Source organism: Puma concolor, chromosome B4, assembly GCF_028749965.1.
Source record: "Puma concolor isolate L17-30 chromosome B4, mPumCon1.1.hap2, whole genome shotgun sequence".
Classification (NCBI taxonomy): Eukaryota; Metazoa; Chordata; class Mammalia; order Carnivora; family Felidae; genus Puma; species Puma concolor.
The window spans coordinates 20,733,284-20,752,484 of NC_141673.1; the positions used below are offsets into that span (position 1 = coordinate 20,733,284).

General features: G+C 40.0%; 1 protein-coding gene across 5 annotated transcripts in view; it reads right to left on the minus strand.

Annotated features, from left to right (window-relative positions):
- Positions 1-19,201, minus strand: part of ANO4 (anoctamin 4) — a 428,017-nt gene that overhangs the window by 126,425 nt on the left and 282,391 nt on the right. For all 5 annotated transcript variants that reach the window (XM_086712549.1, XM_086712550.1, XM_025926582.2 and 2 more), the window contains one exon: positions 12,184-12,315. In XM_086712549.1, coding sequence (XP_086568675.1) covers positions 12,184-12,315 — 132 coding nt within the window. The remainder of the gene's footprint in view (positions 1-12,183; positions 12,316-19,201) is intronic.

Consider the following 19,201-nt stretch of genomic DNA (forward strand, 5'->3'; position numbering starts at 1 on the left):
ATAGACTGGGTGGCTTCTCAACAACTGAAATTTATTTCCTGGAGACTGGAAATCTGAGACCTGGGTGTTTGTATGGTTAAGGTCTGGTGAGGGTCCTCTTCTGGTTGCAGACTTCTGATTGTATTCTCCTATGGTGGTCAGTAATCTAGCTCTCTGGTCTCTTCTTTAAGGCACTAATCCCATTCATGAGGGCTCCACCATCATGACCTAATCACCAACCTGAGGTCTCACCTCCTAATACCCTCACAGTAAGAATTGTCAACATATGAATTTGGAGGTGGGGAACATAAACATTCTGTCCATAACATACCCACAACACTGAATGACATTTAGCTTAAAAGGAATGCTATGCCAGTTCAGGTCAGATATTTAACTTTGCAAAAATTAGTTTTTGTCACCTCAAATTTTTTTACACCAACTACAACTTTTTAGGGATTTTTCCCAAGAATTCTCATTGTACTTATGGTCATCCTCCTTCTCCACGTCCGTCACCACCACCACCACCACCACATCTATCAATTATTGAGTGCTTTATCTGGGCCAGGTAGTGGACTAAATATTTTACACAACTCATTTCATTTAATGTCCTTAAATCTTATTACCACAATCCTTCCTTGCTTCTTTCTTTTCCTTCTGTCAAAACTTACCTATCCTCTGTTCTAGACCCTTAGGGCTCTGTAGATTGGCCAGTCTATAAAGACGTGCTAGGCAGAATAATGTCAACATCCTAATCCCAGTATTAGGGATTTTAAGCCATATGTCAAAGGGGAGTTAATATTTCAGATAGAATTAAGGTTGCTTGTCAGCTCACCCTAAGGTAGGGAGTAGGGAGGGAGGGAGATTATCTTGGACCATTCAGGCAGGCTCAGTGTAATCATAAGGATCCTTAAAAATGGGAGAGGAAAGAATAAGAGTCAGAGAGGGAGGTAGGATGACAGAAACAGGGTCAGAGTGAAATGATGCGATGTTAGAAGAATTCAACCACTGTTTCTGGCTTTGAAGATGAAGGGAAGGGCGCGGAGCCAAGAATGTAGCAGCTTCTAGAACTAGACAGGATAAGGAAACAGTTCTCCCCCAGAGCCTCTACAAAAGAATGCAGCACTGCCATACCTTGACTTTAGCCCAGTGAGACCCATGGCAGACTTCTAACCTGCAGGGCCATAGTACATTTGTGTTAAGCCATGAAATTCATGGTGATTTGTTATAGTAGCCATAGAAAACTGATATATAACGTTAAAAGGATAAGACTGGAGCCATAGTGCCTTATCTTAGAATCCACATCCTACCACTTACCCGCTGTGTTTCCTTGGGCAAGTTATTTAACCTCTCTGTGCCTTTCCTCCTCTGTAAAAATGGAGATAATGACTATACCTTCCTCATAGGTCTAACATTCAACAAACTCCCTACTGTTGTATTGAACTACTGCCTCTGAAGTTGTCTGAGTTTTGAGAGGGGCCTTCTGGAAATACAATGCTCCAATGAAATGACTGACCCTAATGCTAACAGCCTCGGGCCCCACAGCTGTCTAGTGCAGGAGAACTTTCTGTGGGGTCAGATTCTTAGGCTCCCGTACAATTATGACTGGTAAGCAACTTGTAGGCCCAGTCTTGGTGATACCATGTAAAATGACCAAATGGTATCATACACTGATTTATAAAAATATGTACCCACTGGTTGTTTTTATTACTTCTCAAACACAAATATACATTGAAATGGAACATGAGGCTATTTGCTTTTTAATCAATTCTCAGCTATTATTTTGCAGAATGTAGTTTAAATAACAAAGATTTACATGAGGTTAGTTTAGGATATACTGCTGAGGACAAGTCTAAATTCCTACAAAACATTATAGCCACGAGCAATTAATCCTCCAGAACCATGCTGAGGGACATACCAAAAACAATCCCTGGAAAAGCCTACAAGATGTTTGCTATAAGGAGGTTGCTAAGGAAATTGTTCATTGCTTTATTTACAGCCCTCCTCCCTTTCCTGCGCAAGAATTTTATTTCTTGCAAATGCTAGGAAAATGCTAAGAAAGGCTCTGCTTCACTAAGAGATTGGTTTTCTTCCTCTCTGACAATCAGAACCACGTGACTTCCTGTGTTTCTCCCTCTGCTTTACCCACTATGATTAAAGCCCAATTTACTGGCTCATTGATCAACCATTACAGATACATAGGCCATTGAGGCCTGCAAATCTGAGCCTTTCCCCCCCCGAACTTGAGTGCCTACTCTAAATGATATTCTCCTTGGTTAAGAATATTTACTTACATTTTACCATTTCATTTGTTTGTTTACATCCGCCCCCAAATGCTTTAACAAATTCCAAAGGCAATCAGATATGTTTGTATGCACCTGTTCACACTAGTTTAATGGGACTGGAAAATAAAGTGTACTTTGGTTCTGCCCATGTGGCACGTACCTGAGGTGTCAGCATTATAGAGAAAACACACTTTTCTCCTGTTCATTCATCTGCCATTGACTGGAGTGACTATGAGCAAACCACTCAGTCTCTGTGACCCTCATCATACCACTGCATCCTCAGAGTTGTAATGAGTCTATGGTGCAACTCTGGAATACAGGAGTTGTTTATAAATGGTGGCCACTATCACCTTTTATCCTTGCAATTGTTGCTACCACTACTTGAAGATGACCATCAGACAGTTATTTGACTGATTACTACCATCCATACCTCACTGCCATGGTTTTCTGGCTTATGCAGCTGAGAAAGTTAACCAATAAGAAGGTAATCAAAGGGAGGTTACAGAGAACCTCCCACCAACAACCCTTCAGCAATTTCCTCCTGTCCTTAACAGCCCTCCTTGGCCCCAGCACCAAGATTTCCATAGTCAGTGCTTTCTTAGCACTAAGAGCTGTGTTGTTTTGTTATTCTCTAGACTTTTTTTTTAATTCCCTAGCTCATAATTTATAAGGGGAGAAAAAGGCACGTAAGCCAATTTCATATCAAGTGGTCTTTTATGTACACAATTACATTTCACATATGCACATGACACATGAATTAAAATATATGATACAGGATTTCAGGATCTTGGGGTCAGGCATTAATCCTGATAATAGAATTTAATAGCCAAAAAACTTGATAGGAAAGTCTATTAGCAAAATTGAGACTAAAAACAAATCAATAAGCCAACGGTAAATTCAAGTAGAACATGGAGACCACAATTGACTATTTGACTATGGTTTTCAACTTCTCATGTGGATACTGCAGGTTTAGATAAGAGAACCAGACTCTAAAGTCCCATCTCCATCCTCCAGCAGTGGCAATAGTGCCAACTCCGCTGTGCCCCTTTCCTATTCTGTTAGGTCTTATGATCAAAATCATACCCTGAGTGCCACTGGCTGTCAGGCAGGAACTTCCTGCCCTTAGTAGCTCACAGTCTAGCAAGGGGATAAAGGCATGTAGGCAAATTTCATTTCAAAGGGTCTTTTTATCATGTCTATTTCATATATGCACAGGACACAAACTAAAATGTTTTGTGTACAACCAACCTTTGCAAGGAAATTGGTTGATACTGAGTTATATGTGATGTGATTTTCACTGTAGACTTTCAAAAGCTAGAAATTCTCTCACTGGGATGTCTGCAGTTGCCTTACTGGCTCCTGCTTCTACTCTTTGCTACAGCCTGTTCTTAACAAAGTAGTCACAATGATACTTTCAATAGTTAGGTTAGACTATCTCTTTCCTTTGTAAAAGCCAAGGTGGTATATAATCAGCCTCCCTCTTTCCTTTCTAACTCATCACTGTTGACTGTATCATCATTTTTTTCCAGCCACAGGATCTTACTTTCCCCCCAAACACACAAATGTGCTCACAGATTAGGGTCTGTGCTTTGGTTGTTCCCTTACCTGGAACTCCCTCTAAGTACTTCCCTCTTATCTCCTTCAGGTCTTTCTTTCCCATTTTTATTTAAATTTTAGTTAGTTAACATACAGGGCAGTATTGGTTTCAGGAGCTGAATTCAGTGATTCATCAATTACATACAACACCTAGTGCTCATCACAAGTGCCCTCCTTAGTACCCATCACCCATCTAGCCCATCTTCCACCCACCTCCCTGCATCAACCCATAGTTTGTTCTCTATCATTAGGAGTCTCTTGTGGTTTGTTTCCCTCTCTCCTCTTCCCACCGCTTCCAATATGTTCATCTGTTTCTTAAATTCCACATATGAGTGAAATTATATGGCATTTGTCCTTCTCTGATTGATTTATTTCATTTAGCATAATACATTCTAGCTCCATCCGTATCATTGTAAATGACAAGATTTCATTCTTTTTGATGGTTGAGTAATATTCCATAGTGTGTGTATGTGTGTGTATATGTGTGTGTGTGTGTGTGTGTACACACACACACACATATATATATGTATGTATATATCACATCTTCTTTATTCATCAGTTGATAGACATTTGGGCTCTTTCCATAGTTTGGCTATTGTTGATAATGCTGCTGTAAACACTGGCTTCATGTGTCCCTCCAAATCTGTATTTTTATACCCTTTGGGTATCCTTCAAGTCTTTTTCCAATCACGACTTCTATGAGGCCTCCTGAAGAATATAAACACTATCTTTTGAAAATTTAACCTGCATCCACCTCCCCATGCCACTGTTCTTCATTCTCTAACCCCTACTCCTCTTTTTCCTTTTCCATAGTACTTATCACATTCTAACATGTTTTACAATTGATTTTTTTAAAATGTTTACCTCAGCACTACTGACATGTGTGGCTAGAGACCTCTTTGTTGTGGGGGTCACCTGTGTACTGAGGGATGTTTAGCGGCATCCCTGCCCTCCATCCCCTAGATACCAGTGGCACTCTCTACTTCCACTGTGACAACCAAAAATGTTTCCAGATCTTGCCAAATCATGCCCCTATTGAGAACCACTAGTTTATAGTTTGTTGCCAGTTAGCCCCAACTACAAGCTAAGCTCCAGGATAGCAAGGATCTTGGCCTATTTATTCACAGTCGGTTCCCAAGCACACAGAAAAATAACAGGCATGCAGCGTGTGAATGAATGAGTACCTATTTAAACATATGCACATACCACAAACATAAATTTCAGAATATTCTATTAGGAAATGGTCAATATTTAATTTTACCTCATTTTTTACAGGTTTTCATAAAAATAAATTAATGGTAATAACAGGAATCAAATTACAGGGAGAAACGGTTTTTTCTGTGTATATCCAGCACAAACTTTTTCCTGAAAGGCACTTCAGAATTGATCTATTTCTTGAAAGTATATATTATATATCTATTATAAAAAGTGGCATAAATCTTTTCTACATTTCCTTTTCTCGGTCTACCAGCAAAAACCTTTATTATAAGTACCAACCTTAACAAGTAATTGCCTCAAGGATATTACTGGTAATGCCATTGTAAAAATGAAGGGCAATGATACTCAAGGAAGCCAACATTCACAGGCAAGAAGGTGCTGAGGAAAAAAATTAAATCTTAAATAGATTTGTCTATCATAATTATCAGACGCAACTAGAGTTTAATTGATCTAGAGAGTGGGTGGTCCTGCCTGAAGGATGTCATGTAACAATAGTTCTCAAGTGGAGAGAGTGGTGTGATTTTGAGCCCATCCATCATCCCCACCCCTCCAACCCTGACAAGGAAAATTTGGCAATGTATGGAGACATTTTTTATTATAATAACTGAGCAGGGAGGGAGCAGCTGCTAGCATCAAATGGGTAGAGGCCAGTGATATCCTAACGATCCTACAACACACAAGACAGCTTCCTACAACAGAGTCATTCGGTCCAAAATGTCAACAGTACACAGGTAGTAGAGTGTAATGCTTAAGAGTGTGGAGTCTGAAGCCTCCCTGTCTGAATCTGAATTCCTACTCCATCAGTGAGACAGACTGCCTAGTTGTTCAGCAAACCTGTTTCACTTTCCCTCTTGGGCATACAGATAGACTAGTTACGTTAGCATTCCTTGCATTTGGGGTAACCATATGACTGAACTCTGGCCCATGAAATGTGGGTATAAGTGCAGTAAATCACTTTTAAGCCTGGCCCATATAAGCTTCCTACAAAATTACTCATCTCTCTTTTCTCGTGTGTCAACCAGATGTAAGGGATCCAGGGGATGGCAGTTACTAGAAAGAAGCAGCCTGGGTACTTGAATGACTGCATGGAACAGAGACACTGCGCTTCCTTCCTCATGGTAGCCTACACTAGACAATGATGTGAACCACACATACACTTCAATAATGCTAAAGCACTGATATTTGGGAGTTGTTTCATTGGGTGGACTAGCCTACCTATGTGACCTACTACAGATTCCTTAACCTGCTTGTGCTTTACTTTCCTTATCTATAAAAGGGTGGCAATAATACCTCCTCTCTTATAGGGTTGTTGTAAGGATTAAGGTCTTAAAATAGTGTTTGGCATCTAGTAAGAGTTTTCCTATGTGTAGGTCCACCTTTGGCGATATGTAAAATGACTGATGGCATCATGTCTCTTATAGACATGTATACTCACAGATTTGCTTTTATTGTTTCTCAAACATTGATAGATATTGAAATAGAATGCTAGGCTATTTGTTTTTGAATTTATTCTCAACTTTAATTTTTTGTACAAGGTAGTTCAGAGTATAAAGGTTCATGATTAGATTATCCTGTGTTGTTTTTATTACTTTCATCCTTACCCCATTCATTTAATGGACAAATACTGAGCATCTATGGTATGCTAGGCATTGTGTTAGGTATCGGAGATATAATTATGAGCAAAACCAGACATAGCATATGCCTCCATGCAGTTCAGTTTTCTGGAGAGGTATTAATCATATTTTGCCCAAATAATTATATAGTTATGGAATTGAAAATAAAAAAAATGCTCCATAGGAAACATGTGACTAAAAGAGAATACAGCAAGGAGACCTGGTCTTTGGAAGGAGGAGATGAGGGCTTCCCTGGGAAGAGTTCTGGAGTTAGTTTTTGAAGGATTAGTAAGAGTAAACTAGGGGGAAAGGGAAGAAATTGGAAGAGAATTCTGAGAGAGAAAACCGTGTGTGCAAATGCCCTGAGGGAGAGTGCATCTGAAGAACTGAGAGAGGCTCTATGTATCTGGATCATAATTGCAAATATCTAATTGCAGAATTCAAATCATGTCACTAATATAACAAATAAAGTATAGTTTCATAAGGGACCTTGCCAAATGCTCAGTAGGTCTGGTTCAAATCAATTTGGGACAAGCAATCAGTCCCATTTACACATCAGAAATTAGCTTGTTGATAATCCAGGTCCTAGAACCAAAGTAGTGTGAGACGATACTGGAGTTGTTTTATTGGGGGGACTTTTTTTGGAACCAGCAAAGACCTTGTAATCCTGGGATAATGACAATATAAACTACTGTAATTTTAAGTTAAATTAAAAGTTTTATTGTAATCCTACAAAGACATTTAAGAATATTTATCAAAATAGTAAAGAAATCAGAGCATCAATAATTTTGAATAGTTTTGGTATAAAGTGACAAATTTATAAAACATTATAATTATAGTTATTTTGCCTACTCTTCAAAGTATAGTGTTCAAGAGTTTTAGTCACATTAAAATTTTAATTGTAATTTGCACTTTCTATGAGCGTTTAACTTACTGCATTTGTAATAAATTTTAAATGTTCAAAACATAAGAAGTGAGGGTGGGAGACAGCGAAGGGAGATGAGGTTAGAGAGGAATTGACCACGTGGCCAGACCATCCAAGGCCTTGTAGGTCACTTCAGTAATTTTGGTATTTATTCCAAGGTTTTTAAACAGGGTCAAGTGACATGAGTAGACGTGTATTTTGAGAACATCCTTCTGTTTGCACTTGGGAGAATGGATTGAAGGTGGGCAAGGATAAAACCAGCGAGATCTGTTATATTACCTCTAGGTTTTAGAAGTGAGATAATGATGGTGGAAATAGACAAAATTGTTAGATTACAGAGACACTTAGCTTGTAAAATCATCAGCCCTTGGAAATGTAGTGGATGTGGGAAGTGGAAGTGAAGAAGAGGATTAGAATAGGTTCCTGACTCTGATTTCAGCAACTGCACAAATATTAGTGCCATAAATTGGACTGGGGACAATGGAAGTGGACCACACTAGAGGAGAGAATGTGTTGAATTGAATTTGGTTTGAAATGAGTGTGCAGTGATCTAATTGTCTATATATACCATCTATATTCTTTGCTCACATAATTGTTCTATTTTCACTTTTATGTACTCACTTCTCATTTAATAAATCATTATCAAGCACCAGCTATGAGATTCAAAAAATGATGACACAGATATAGTCTTTCAAGGACGTTATAGTCTATATGATAATATATTAAGAACTATGATAGAAAAAAGAAATATTATCAGATATAGAAGAATGCACCTCACCCAGAATTGGGGGTGGAGGTAGGAAATCTTGGAAGGTTTTCTGAAGGAAACACATCTACTTAAACCTGAAAGAAGGGAGCCTAAAGGTAAGGGTACACCAAGCAGAGGAAGACCATGTGCAACAGGAGACAAGAGGGCATCATGAGTTAAGAAGGTCAGAGCAGTGCATTATGGCCAAAGTGCTCAACAGGGGAATGGAAGCAGGAGCTAGTGAGCCAACTTAGCAGTCTGGGTTTTATCCTGAGTGCAAAATATTTTTAAGACACGTTTTCCACTTTGAGCACATTAACCTCCTAACTTTTTTCTTTCTTTTTCCGCTACATTCATGTGTACACACACACACACACACACACACACACACACACACACACACACACATATCTATTATTCTCTCTTATTCCTAGACAAACACAATATTAAATAGTCTGCAAAACCAAGAAGTCACATGGGATTCTGGACTGCATTTGGAAAATCAAGAAATCATATTATAACCCCTACAGCCCATTTATCAGCTACTTCTAATTACTTTAAACCCATTAATGTCACCTTAGGGAAGCATCTTTGGGGGATTTTTTTTTTCTGATTGTACCAATCATTTCCTTATTTAAAAGTTTATTGAGAGAGAGAGAGAGAGAGAGAGAGAGAACGCACAAGTGGAGTGAGGGGCAGAGAGAGACAGAGAGAAAGAATCCTAAGAAGACTCTGGCTCTGCACTGCCAGTGTGGAGCCTGATGTGGGGCTCAAACCCACAAACCATGAGATCATGACCTGAGCCAAAGTCAGACACTTAACTGACTGAGCCACCTGGGTGCTCGTGTACCAATCACTTCTAACTTGACAGTCAGTGCTCTATAAGTCTTACTTTTACACATTTATTAAAGGGATGTTGTTTGTCTGTTAGTTATGCTAACTAACTTGGATGTAAATTAAACAATAAATAAATTAAAAATGGGTAAAAAAAAAAGACCTATCCGGAACATGCCCTCATCTTTTACCTGAGTTCATACACCCCACCCCACCCCATCTCCGCAAAAGGGATGTTGGCTGTGTGGCATGACAATTCTCAAGGAGAAAGAAATCCCCACTGCCCAATGATGTTCATAGACCCTTGTTTAATCCTTCATCTCCCAACTGCATGATGGAACTGCCTAAACTACCCTTTTGGTGCCACTGAGGCCTGGTTCATATGTTTCCTTCATTCCAGCAGTCCCTCTGCTTTTTCCTCCTTGGTTCTCCTATCTTGAAAGCTCATCTTCCACTGATCATTCTCTTTTTTCAAACAATAACACCAAGTTTTCTCATACTCTTCCCATTCACAGAAAACCACCTGTAGTTCTTCAAACACCCCATTGTTTAGTGCTTGTTTACTTTTGTACACACGTTATTCTCTCTCGAGATATGCTTCCGCCCCTCACCCCCTCCCCCCACTTACATACCTGGACGTAGGTAAGACCCACCTCAAGCATTATTTTGTGTGTTCAACCCTTATTTCTTAGAACCTCCCTCCTAATCTGGAGTATGGAGCACTCTTTCTTTTAAGGCACACCCATCATACTGTTTACAATTATTCAAAATGGTCTTCTATCTTTACTAGGCTGGGGTAAAGACTCTGTATTTATCTTTATATCCTCTGTACCCAGATGGTGCCTGGCAAGAAGTAGACATCAAATAAGTGACAGCTAATTGAATCAACTACTCGGTGAATCGATGCCCAAACATCAAAAAGGCCTCTCAAATTTGTAATAGAGATGGCTAAATACCTCTGTGATCCCACAAACTATTATCCTTAATTTATCATGTACTTTAAAATACTTATAAAGATAGGATTCTTGGTTCTATTCCCTAGGTGCTTCTGACTTTGAGAACCCTGCTAAAAATTTGTTCTAAAGCAAGAAAGAACATCAGGAAATGTAACCAACATGAAGATGAGTAGTGACAAACCTTCCTCTTCTATTTAACTATATCCCTTTGAAGTAAAGCAAAACCCCAGGCACATACCATGTAATTCATTGATTCTTCCACTCATCTAGCCACCTACGTATCCATTCATCCACCTATCCATCCAAAGACCATGAGATGTTCCTGAACTGTGCTAGATACTCTCTTAGGCAGGTGAGAAGTAAAGGGAAAATTCTGCATGTAAATCAGCCTCTACTCCAGAAGATTTAAAACATACAACCACTTGTCTAAGAAACTTCAAGATGAACAGAATAGGCATAGCAAAGGTTTAAATTAAGAGCAGGAACATGTCCACTTTCATCTGTCTTTTGCTCTTAAAAAAACCCATATGTTATAATCTGTAAGTTAACATGAAACCCTTTTAATTTCCTATTTCCTGTGGAAGATTTAACTAGGATTCTGAGGCCAAGTTGTGAGTTTTAGATCTTCTTCAAAGTCTTTTAAATGTTCACATAATGTGGCTGGGTTGGCATCAATCTGACTTGTGGGGATCCAGAGTTTGGGTATTTCAGAGGCTTACAAAGTTCCTTCCTTTGCATTAATACATTATATATTTTGATGCAGAACATTTACTCTTGTTCTTTTCTCCTTCACCCTCTTAAAGTCCAAAGACATTAACTGATTTTCTGTTGCTGAAACAAACCCCCAATTTTATGTTCCCTGCAACTTGACAATTGCCCTTTGGTTTGTTATCTTTTTTTCCTCAAAGTTAGCAACCTATTTTTTAAATCTATTTTGAGAGAGAGAGAGAGAGAGAGAGAGAGAGAGAGAGAGACAATATGAATGAATGAACGAGCTAGGGAGGGAGGCAGAGAGAGGGAGAGAGAGAATCCCAAGCAGCTCTGAGAGCGCAGAGCCTGACACAAGGCTCAATCTCATGAACTATGGGATCATCACCTGAGCCAACATCGAGAGTCAGGCACTCAACTAACTGAGCTACCCAGGTGCCCTGAAAGCTATTTTTTAAAGATGTCATCCTTTCCCTCCACTTGGGTAAGTCATTTTTACTGAGGCTGTCTCTATGGCTGGAGTAGGGAGAGCCAGGAATTCCTGATGTCGAGCTGAGAACAAGGCTATGCCCAACTTATCTATTTGCCTTCTGAGAGACTGTTTTTGCCTAGCTGCATACAGTCTTTGGCATGTCTTCTTTCCTACCACTGACCCTACCACCTGATTTGTTGCCATCTCAGAAACTTCAGAGTCAACTCCCGATCACTTTTGCAGTTCCTCAAATGCTCAATTACTTAGCCCCCCTCCGCCCCTGCCCACCTCCCCCCCCCCCCCCAGTATATCAAAAGTGACAAATTACTGTTTGGAGACTGTCTGACAGATGAGCCAGCAAGTGGGCTGCTAAGGGATATGGCTTTTCCTGGGGCAACTTGGTGGGTTGCTGAAGAAAAGGAAATTGAGAAGTGAATGGAGATTGATTAAAACAAACAAACCAGCCCTCTTTTCAATAGGGCAAGGGGTAGACCAGTTTCCCTGTCTGCTGGTTAGATGTTGATGAGCCTCTAGGGGCTCTGAGCAATAGGGACTGGCAAAGCCACAAAACAGAAGAAGCCTGGGTCTTGGAATCACCAAGAAGAAGGTTGTTCACCCAACACACATATGAATGCATGTTCTATTGTGTCAAGCCACTGAGATACAGGGATTGTTTGTTAGAACAGTTAGCTTACCCTAATACAAAAGGATATGAACACTCACAGGGCTTTCAGGGAAGAAGGGCACTAAGCTGTTCCTTCCACATGCCAAGGACTCAAAGGCGTGCAGGAGAAGGCTCTACCACAGTTGCATGTCCTTAGTAAGACAAAGGCTTTCACACGAAACACTCACTGGTGGATCCTTTGCTGGCTGAAAGGGGCAGTGTAGCAGTCATTCTCCTCCAGGTCTGGCAGTGTCTCCTTGTCCAGCCTCATGGGCTTCTTAGGTAACCATCTCCGAAACCTGCTTATTTGTTTATCGATCCTGTACATGAAAGGCAAAAAACCAAAGGGTACAGCATATCAGCATTGTCCCAAAACACAGGATGGAAGTCTCCATAGAGCTGTAATTATGACACCACACACCTTAGGCACTCTCACTGTACTCATGATACCCCCATTTTATACACAGAAAGAAGAAAGCCTCAACTCAAGTGTTTTTTAAGATCTCACTAAGGGGTCTCAATATCATTGTCTATGAAATAGTAGCCGAGAGTTAAATGTCCACCCACATGCCAATAAATGACCAAGACTGAAGGCTCTGGGAAGGAAGTGGATAGCCCCTTAAGCAAAGCAGCAGAGACCTCAGCTTATTACGTTCTGTAGGTTCTAGAAACTTATTTTTTATTTGGAAAGTTTCCTTGGTTAGGGACGTGGTCAAGCTGTAGTTAACTTTTGGCAGGGAAGCTGACTGCACATCCCAGTGGGTTGACTGTGTGCAGAGAGCGTGATGTCATGATTTGTTTCCTGCCTCTCACATCATCCCTGAGCTGCCTCTCAGCAGACAGCAGACTGTTCAGCTTTCGTATCTGTCCTTCAAGCTGACTCCATGGCTCCCAAGATACTGGGACATGATGACCCACACATACGTATCATTTTGGCCAGAGTGCACAATGATGCCAAGTCACAGAAAACAGAGTTGTTACAGGTGGTCTACAAGCCACAGATTTCCCTCGGCCCCCTCCCCACTCCCTCTGACTTCTGCTGATGAAAACATCTGTCTTCCAAGTGACCAAACTGTCAATCATTCACAGAAAACTACTAGAAGGAGCAAAACCCACAGCACACTTTAAAACAACTTTGCTACCTGCGGTATCTATACCACTAAAGAAAGTATTTTCCAAAAGCACATATCAAGTAGCATCTCCATGAGGTAGAATGAACAGGAACCATACTCATTTTACACATCCAAAAGAGACCCATGGTGAGTAAGTATCAAGCTCAAATTACCCCGCCAGTGAATAAAGCCAGGAACAGAATTCAGGTTTTGAATTCTTGATTTTAGGGATTATCCTATCAAAGTAATTCATACTAGAAATTTTCACTTGAGGGCTACAGAAGGAATAGACTGCTCTACAGAAGAAAATATCTAAATGCCTTTTCAGTCTAGTAATTAAAAACACATGGAGTTTGGGCAGGTTTTTTTTTTTCTAATTAAAAAAAATTTTAAATGGCAATTTATCCTTTTCAATGAAACTCCCAGGTGAAGGAATTACTTTTTACATAGCCAGTCCGCTCCAAGATGAAAAATAATGGTTAACTCTTTTGCCACTTCTTTTATTCTCAGCAGAGTTCCAGCCTCACTACAAGTCCATTGTGCCTGGTGGCAGGCCTTTCTTTGGAACCCTTCGAAGTTCAAAGTAGAAAGCATCTCATAGCTTCTCTAGGTCCTTCCTCTCAAAGACAACTCATACCTACCGTCTATACACACACAGAAATAAAGATTCTACTCATTGTCACGTACCCAGAAAAGAACAGTACAGTGGAAGGGCTCAAGGCCCTAAGAAGGGGTAAAAGTTCCCATCTCCTCCATCCTTTCTCCTCCTGGTCCTCTCCTCCCTCACCATCTCTTTAAGGATACATGAAGTATAGTGACATGATGCTGAGAGGTAGTATGACACAGTAATTGAGAACATGGGGGTGAAGTGCCTAGATTCAAATCCTGGTTCTGTAAATATTAGCAGTGTGACCTTGGCCAAGTTATTTAACTTTGCTGTGCCTTAATTTCCTTATCTATAAAGTGGGCAGGATAATGATACTCAATTCATAGGGTTGTGGTGATTACCTAATCACTATGTATATAAAGTCTCCAGAAGAGTGTCTGGTGTAAACTAAGTACCGGCTCTTATTACAGTCTTTTCCCCCCAAAATAAGAGTTTGAACAACCTGCTTGTCTCTTAAGATTTCTTTATTTTCAATTGAAAGTTAATTGTGCTTCACCAGCATCTACAACTTGTCCAAGTTTAATGATTTAGTCCTTAAATGGACTCATAAATTATACTTCCTAGGCTAAGCTGGTGGCCTTCCCCATAACTCTTGGCTTTATTTCATCTGATTGCCTTTAAATTCGTTCAAGAAAGAGGACATTGGCCCAGAGGCTTTTCATAATAGAGCTTTTACCTCCCACACATCTCTAGTCTGCAGCACTAATCGGATTACACTTTGCAAAGTTCACATTCTTATAGAATCTGGGCTCTGCGTGCAAAAACTATGAATTAAATCCAGCTGGGTACAGTGCTCAGCATGGATAAAAACAAATAAAGCTGTGAAAAATCAGGCATAAATACTCTATGGGAATGAAATGGCAGCTTTCAGCAACAGCTTGTAGTAGTACAATTTAAAAGAAATGTGGAAATGGTGAAGACAGAGTAGAACAGGGTAATGAAAATGATTCATTGAAAAATGAGGAGGGGCCAGAAGAAGTGGAAGGAAGAGAAGAGAGACTCCTGAAAGAAGCTGGGATGTGTAATTGGGGTGCCTAAATCCTGGCTCTGTTGCTTATCAGCTGTGTGACCCTCCACAAATCACTCACCTTTTTAAGGGTTTTAAAATGGAATAATCATCACGATCACCATCTTACTGACCTTGCAGGGTGGTTAGGAAGCTTACAAAAAATGGTGTGCATGAAATGCTTTGGAGAAGCTGCCAGGCAAATAGAGTGTTATTAATAACTTCTTGAGGACCATGGAGGCTAATCTGAAAGTGATCAAAAGCAGAGGAACTGTACTTTAAAAACATTAGGATGGAATAAAGATACTCAAAAGATATCTTAAAAACAAAACACCTGAGACACCAACTGGGGTGGGGAATGTGTGAATCGGTCTTCACTGGGGTAGCTGAGCAGAAGCAGAAGAACAAAGCATGGACTGGATAGCTTCCATCACACAGGCTGGTCCATATTATACGCTGTTAAATGATATAAACAAATCAAATGTGGTCAGAGGTCTGTGCTCTTCTGGTTGGCAGAATGTCTCCTCAAAGATGTATGCACACTAATCACTGGAACTTGTGAATATGTTATGTGACATGGCAAAAGGGACTTTGTAGATTTAAGCAGGATTAAGGAACCTTTAGAGAGGAGATCATCCTGGTTTACTCAGGTGGACCCAACCTAGTCATATGAGCCATTTAAAAGGAGAGAACTTTCTCCAGCTAGAGATAGCAAAGATGAGGCAAAAGGTAGGGGGTGGTCAGAGAGACTCAACAGGCTATTGCTATCTTTGAGGATGAAGAGGGAGGGCCAGGATCCAGGAAGTGCAGGCACCCTCTAGAAGCTGGGAATGACCTTTGTCTAAGAGCCTGTAAAAAAACTGCACAGAACTAAATTATGCCAGCAACATGAATGAACCTGGAAGAAGATTCTCCCTGAAAGCCTCAAGAAAAGCCCAGGACAACCAATACCTGGACTTTAGCCTTGAGAGACCCTGAGCAGAGAAACCAGTTAAGTCTCCTACCTTGGACTACTGGCCTATAGAATAAACTTGTGTTGTTTTATGCAGCTAAGTTTTCAGGAATCTATCACAATAGCAAACTAATTAGGAAACTAATATACATCTTAAAACAGTCTTGGTCTGATGTCTCCTTGAGAAGACCATGGCTGGTCAGGCTCCCAATGCTGAGGATGATGTACCACATGCTACTCCACCTGCCAGTCTGGTGGCTCTGGGAACAAGGGTCTTTTTCTCTGTGGCTGGATGACAACTGGCCATTCTTCAACAAACACTCCCATCCCAGACTGTGTTTATACATCACTGAGGATCTTCTTCCACAGTGCAAGAAGAAATACATAGTGCAAAATCCACCAGGCTGGAAAACATGAAACCCAAGTTGGGTTTCTGATTCTGCTGCTTCTTAGATACTACATGTTTCTGGTGACTTGGGAAATAATACCTTGGCGATATCACCCTAAAAAAACTTGAGTTAATAAACAGCTTTGCTTTTCACAATATAATGGGTAATTTTTCATATAGAATGATGGACTCTGAAGTTGAAGTAGGTTCACGTCTTAGTTGTACATCCCCCTAGTGGTGGGTGCCATGCTGAGCAAATGACTAAACCTCTCTGAGCTAACACACTTGCTTCATGAGGCATGGTGAGGACTACACAAGATAACAAATATCAGGTATTTGTTCAATGTCTTCAATGTACAAAATGCTCAGTTCAGTGGTAGTATCTAGGATGAAGAAGAAGATGATGATGATAAACTTTTATGTAGAATTATTGATGGGAATTCAAGAGCTAAGATTGTATACTGAAGCACAGATTGAGGTCTGTGCTCTCATCTTCATCTAATAAACTTCCCTAAATTGTCAATCTTGAAATCTCTTAGATACACGAGTCGAGAAACCAACTAACCAGAAAGTATCACATTTGTGTCTTTAGTATACGAGTTGAGCCTACTTAACAAAATCTCTTTCCACTGACATGGAATAGCAAAGAGAAAATGTTAGCTTAATGATTTAGTATTAATTTTGGTTGGACACATTGCCACTCTCTTCCATTTCTGCCATTTGCTAAGCAAAAGCCCTCTTACAGAATACATAGGCAAATCAATAGAGACACAATGAACTGAGCATCCACTTGGGCATTTCTGGCCTAAACTGTCAAGTTAATATCTGAGCTAAAAGGTGGGAACTTTACAGAAAGTTGATATTACAGTAAGTTCAGCCCCCTCCCCCCCCCCCCCCCCCGTAGATTCTGGTTCATGGCAGGTCAGGTCCTGAGTAGCTGCAAAGAGCTGGCAGCACAGCACAAGCAAATGGGCAGGAAGTGCCACCGCTGATGTGCTGTGCCTTCCCAAGATGTGCCTTAGAAATGTGCTTTGGGAAGGCTCTGCTTAAAGCTGTTTGGCCCTTGGTTTTCCTGAGATGTAAAGGGGAGACTATCTTACCTACCTTCAGAGTGGTGAGAATTAAAGAAAAGGCCACAGGCCAACGGACTTCACTCCTCACATACTAACCTATCAGTAGGTCTTCATAAATTACCTACTGAGTGCAGAGTCCCCACCCGGAAGCTGTGGATATACACTGAAGAAGACAAAGGCCTTTACCCTGGAGCCACTAACAACCCAGGAGGGAGCCTGTACTAATGACAACTTAATTAGGCTAAATTAAATGAAATAGGCTACTTCAGAGACACCTACTTTTCCCCAGACCAGAATATTATAATAGCATCACACTTCAAACAGATTACATTTTCAGGAATGACATATCTAGAGGGAACCTACAGATAAATCTTTTTTTTTTTTTATAGTGGAGGTACCACACAGAGCCCGACATTGCAATAAATGAAGCCCTTCTGGACTGATAACAGACAACAGGAGCCTTGGATTTCTTTTTCCTCTTCTGAGAGCCAAGTCTCCTGTATTTATAGCCTTTCCTTGGATAGGAGTTAGGATTCTTTTAGGTCACAAGGCTACTAACTGGGGCACAACCTAAATATCTTATAGAAGAGTCTAAAGGCTTTGGAACATTTACATATATTAATTTTTTAAAACAAGGATGGAAAATACAAGTCATTTTGTCATGTGCCTGTATACTCAACTGGTAAGATTACAACTGCACTGAATGTATAATGTAGTAGGGGCAACATTCTGCCAAAGAATTGCAAAGGATAACATCAGGCAGGTGCGTGTGGGCAGTGGATGGAAAAGGAATGAGTAGTAGTGAGACTTCAGCTACAAGCCACTCACAGTTATCAAATTTGTTAACTTTGTAATCACATTTTCTACAGACTATATCTGAATTATTTGGTGAAGGCAAAAAAAAAAAAAAAACAGGCAGAAGATAGATGATAAATTTCCTCTCTTTATTGGATAGGCAGTTTATAATGCTTTTAAGTTTGCCTGAAAAGTCAAAGGAGCATTTAATAGACCAAGTACATGATGAAAATAGCATTTACCTCCAGAATATATGTCTGAACTGCATGAGTGTACTTTATGGGAGTCAGGTGACTTTTAAAAATAAAGTTATTTGTGAAAAGATGCTTAATTCTCTGCCTGCTCAACACAAGTTTATTATAATTTATAATTTCTCTTATCATTAAAAGAGATAAATGTGTTTCAGGGATTCTTTCATGAAGTAATGAAATTAAATACCATTTATGTGGATGAAACTAAAAGCTAAATTAAATACCCATATCTAGGATGACATGAGAATTTTAGAATATTGGAGTCAGTGTTTTATTAATGGTGTACAATCAGGATAGTAAGATATAGATGCACCTTCAAGAAGGCATATCAGAGACACTCTTCATAAGAGTTAAAATAGATAACAACATTTCTGACAAACTGCATTTTAAAAATTACACCAGATACTGGGCTTCACTAAGGTACACCACTACAGGAATGTAGTAAGCAATGAAGCTTAAGAGGCATTCTGAATCAGTGCGTCATACTACCAGTTAGTTAGGGTTTCTTTTCCCTTCTCTTTGTCGGAGTCTTCCAGTGACTTTCAATGCCCAAATTCTTCTATGATTATGACTTATGCAGTTGAAGTAGCATCGACTTTTTCAGGCTAAAGATTGATGTTTAGTAAGTTGTTCAAGAAACAAGGATTCCCCAAACCCTTACTCACTCAAAACCTCTCCTCTACACGCATGGAGAATATGTGGTTGGTCACCTGTCACAATCTCTTCTGCTTCCTTCCTCTTGGCTACTGTTCTTAAGCCTAGCCCCTTTCTTTTCCTCTACTCAAAATTTACCAAGGTAGTAGTGAATCCTCCCTGCTTCTGATTTATCAGGGCCTTGTCCATTCTCCACCAGCTATAATTTGCTTTCCATTATCCTCCTCTAATGTGGTCATCATTCTCAAAATATATTCCCAGACCAGCCGCATTAACATCACTTGGGATCTCGACAGAAGTGCAAATTA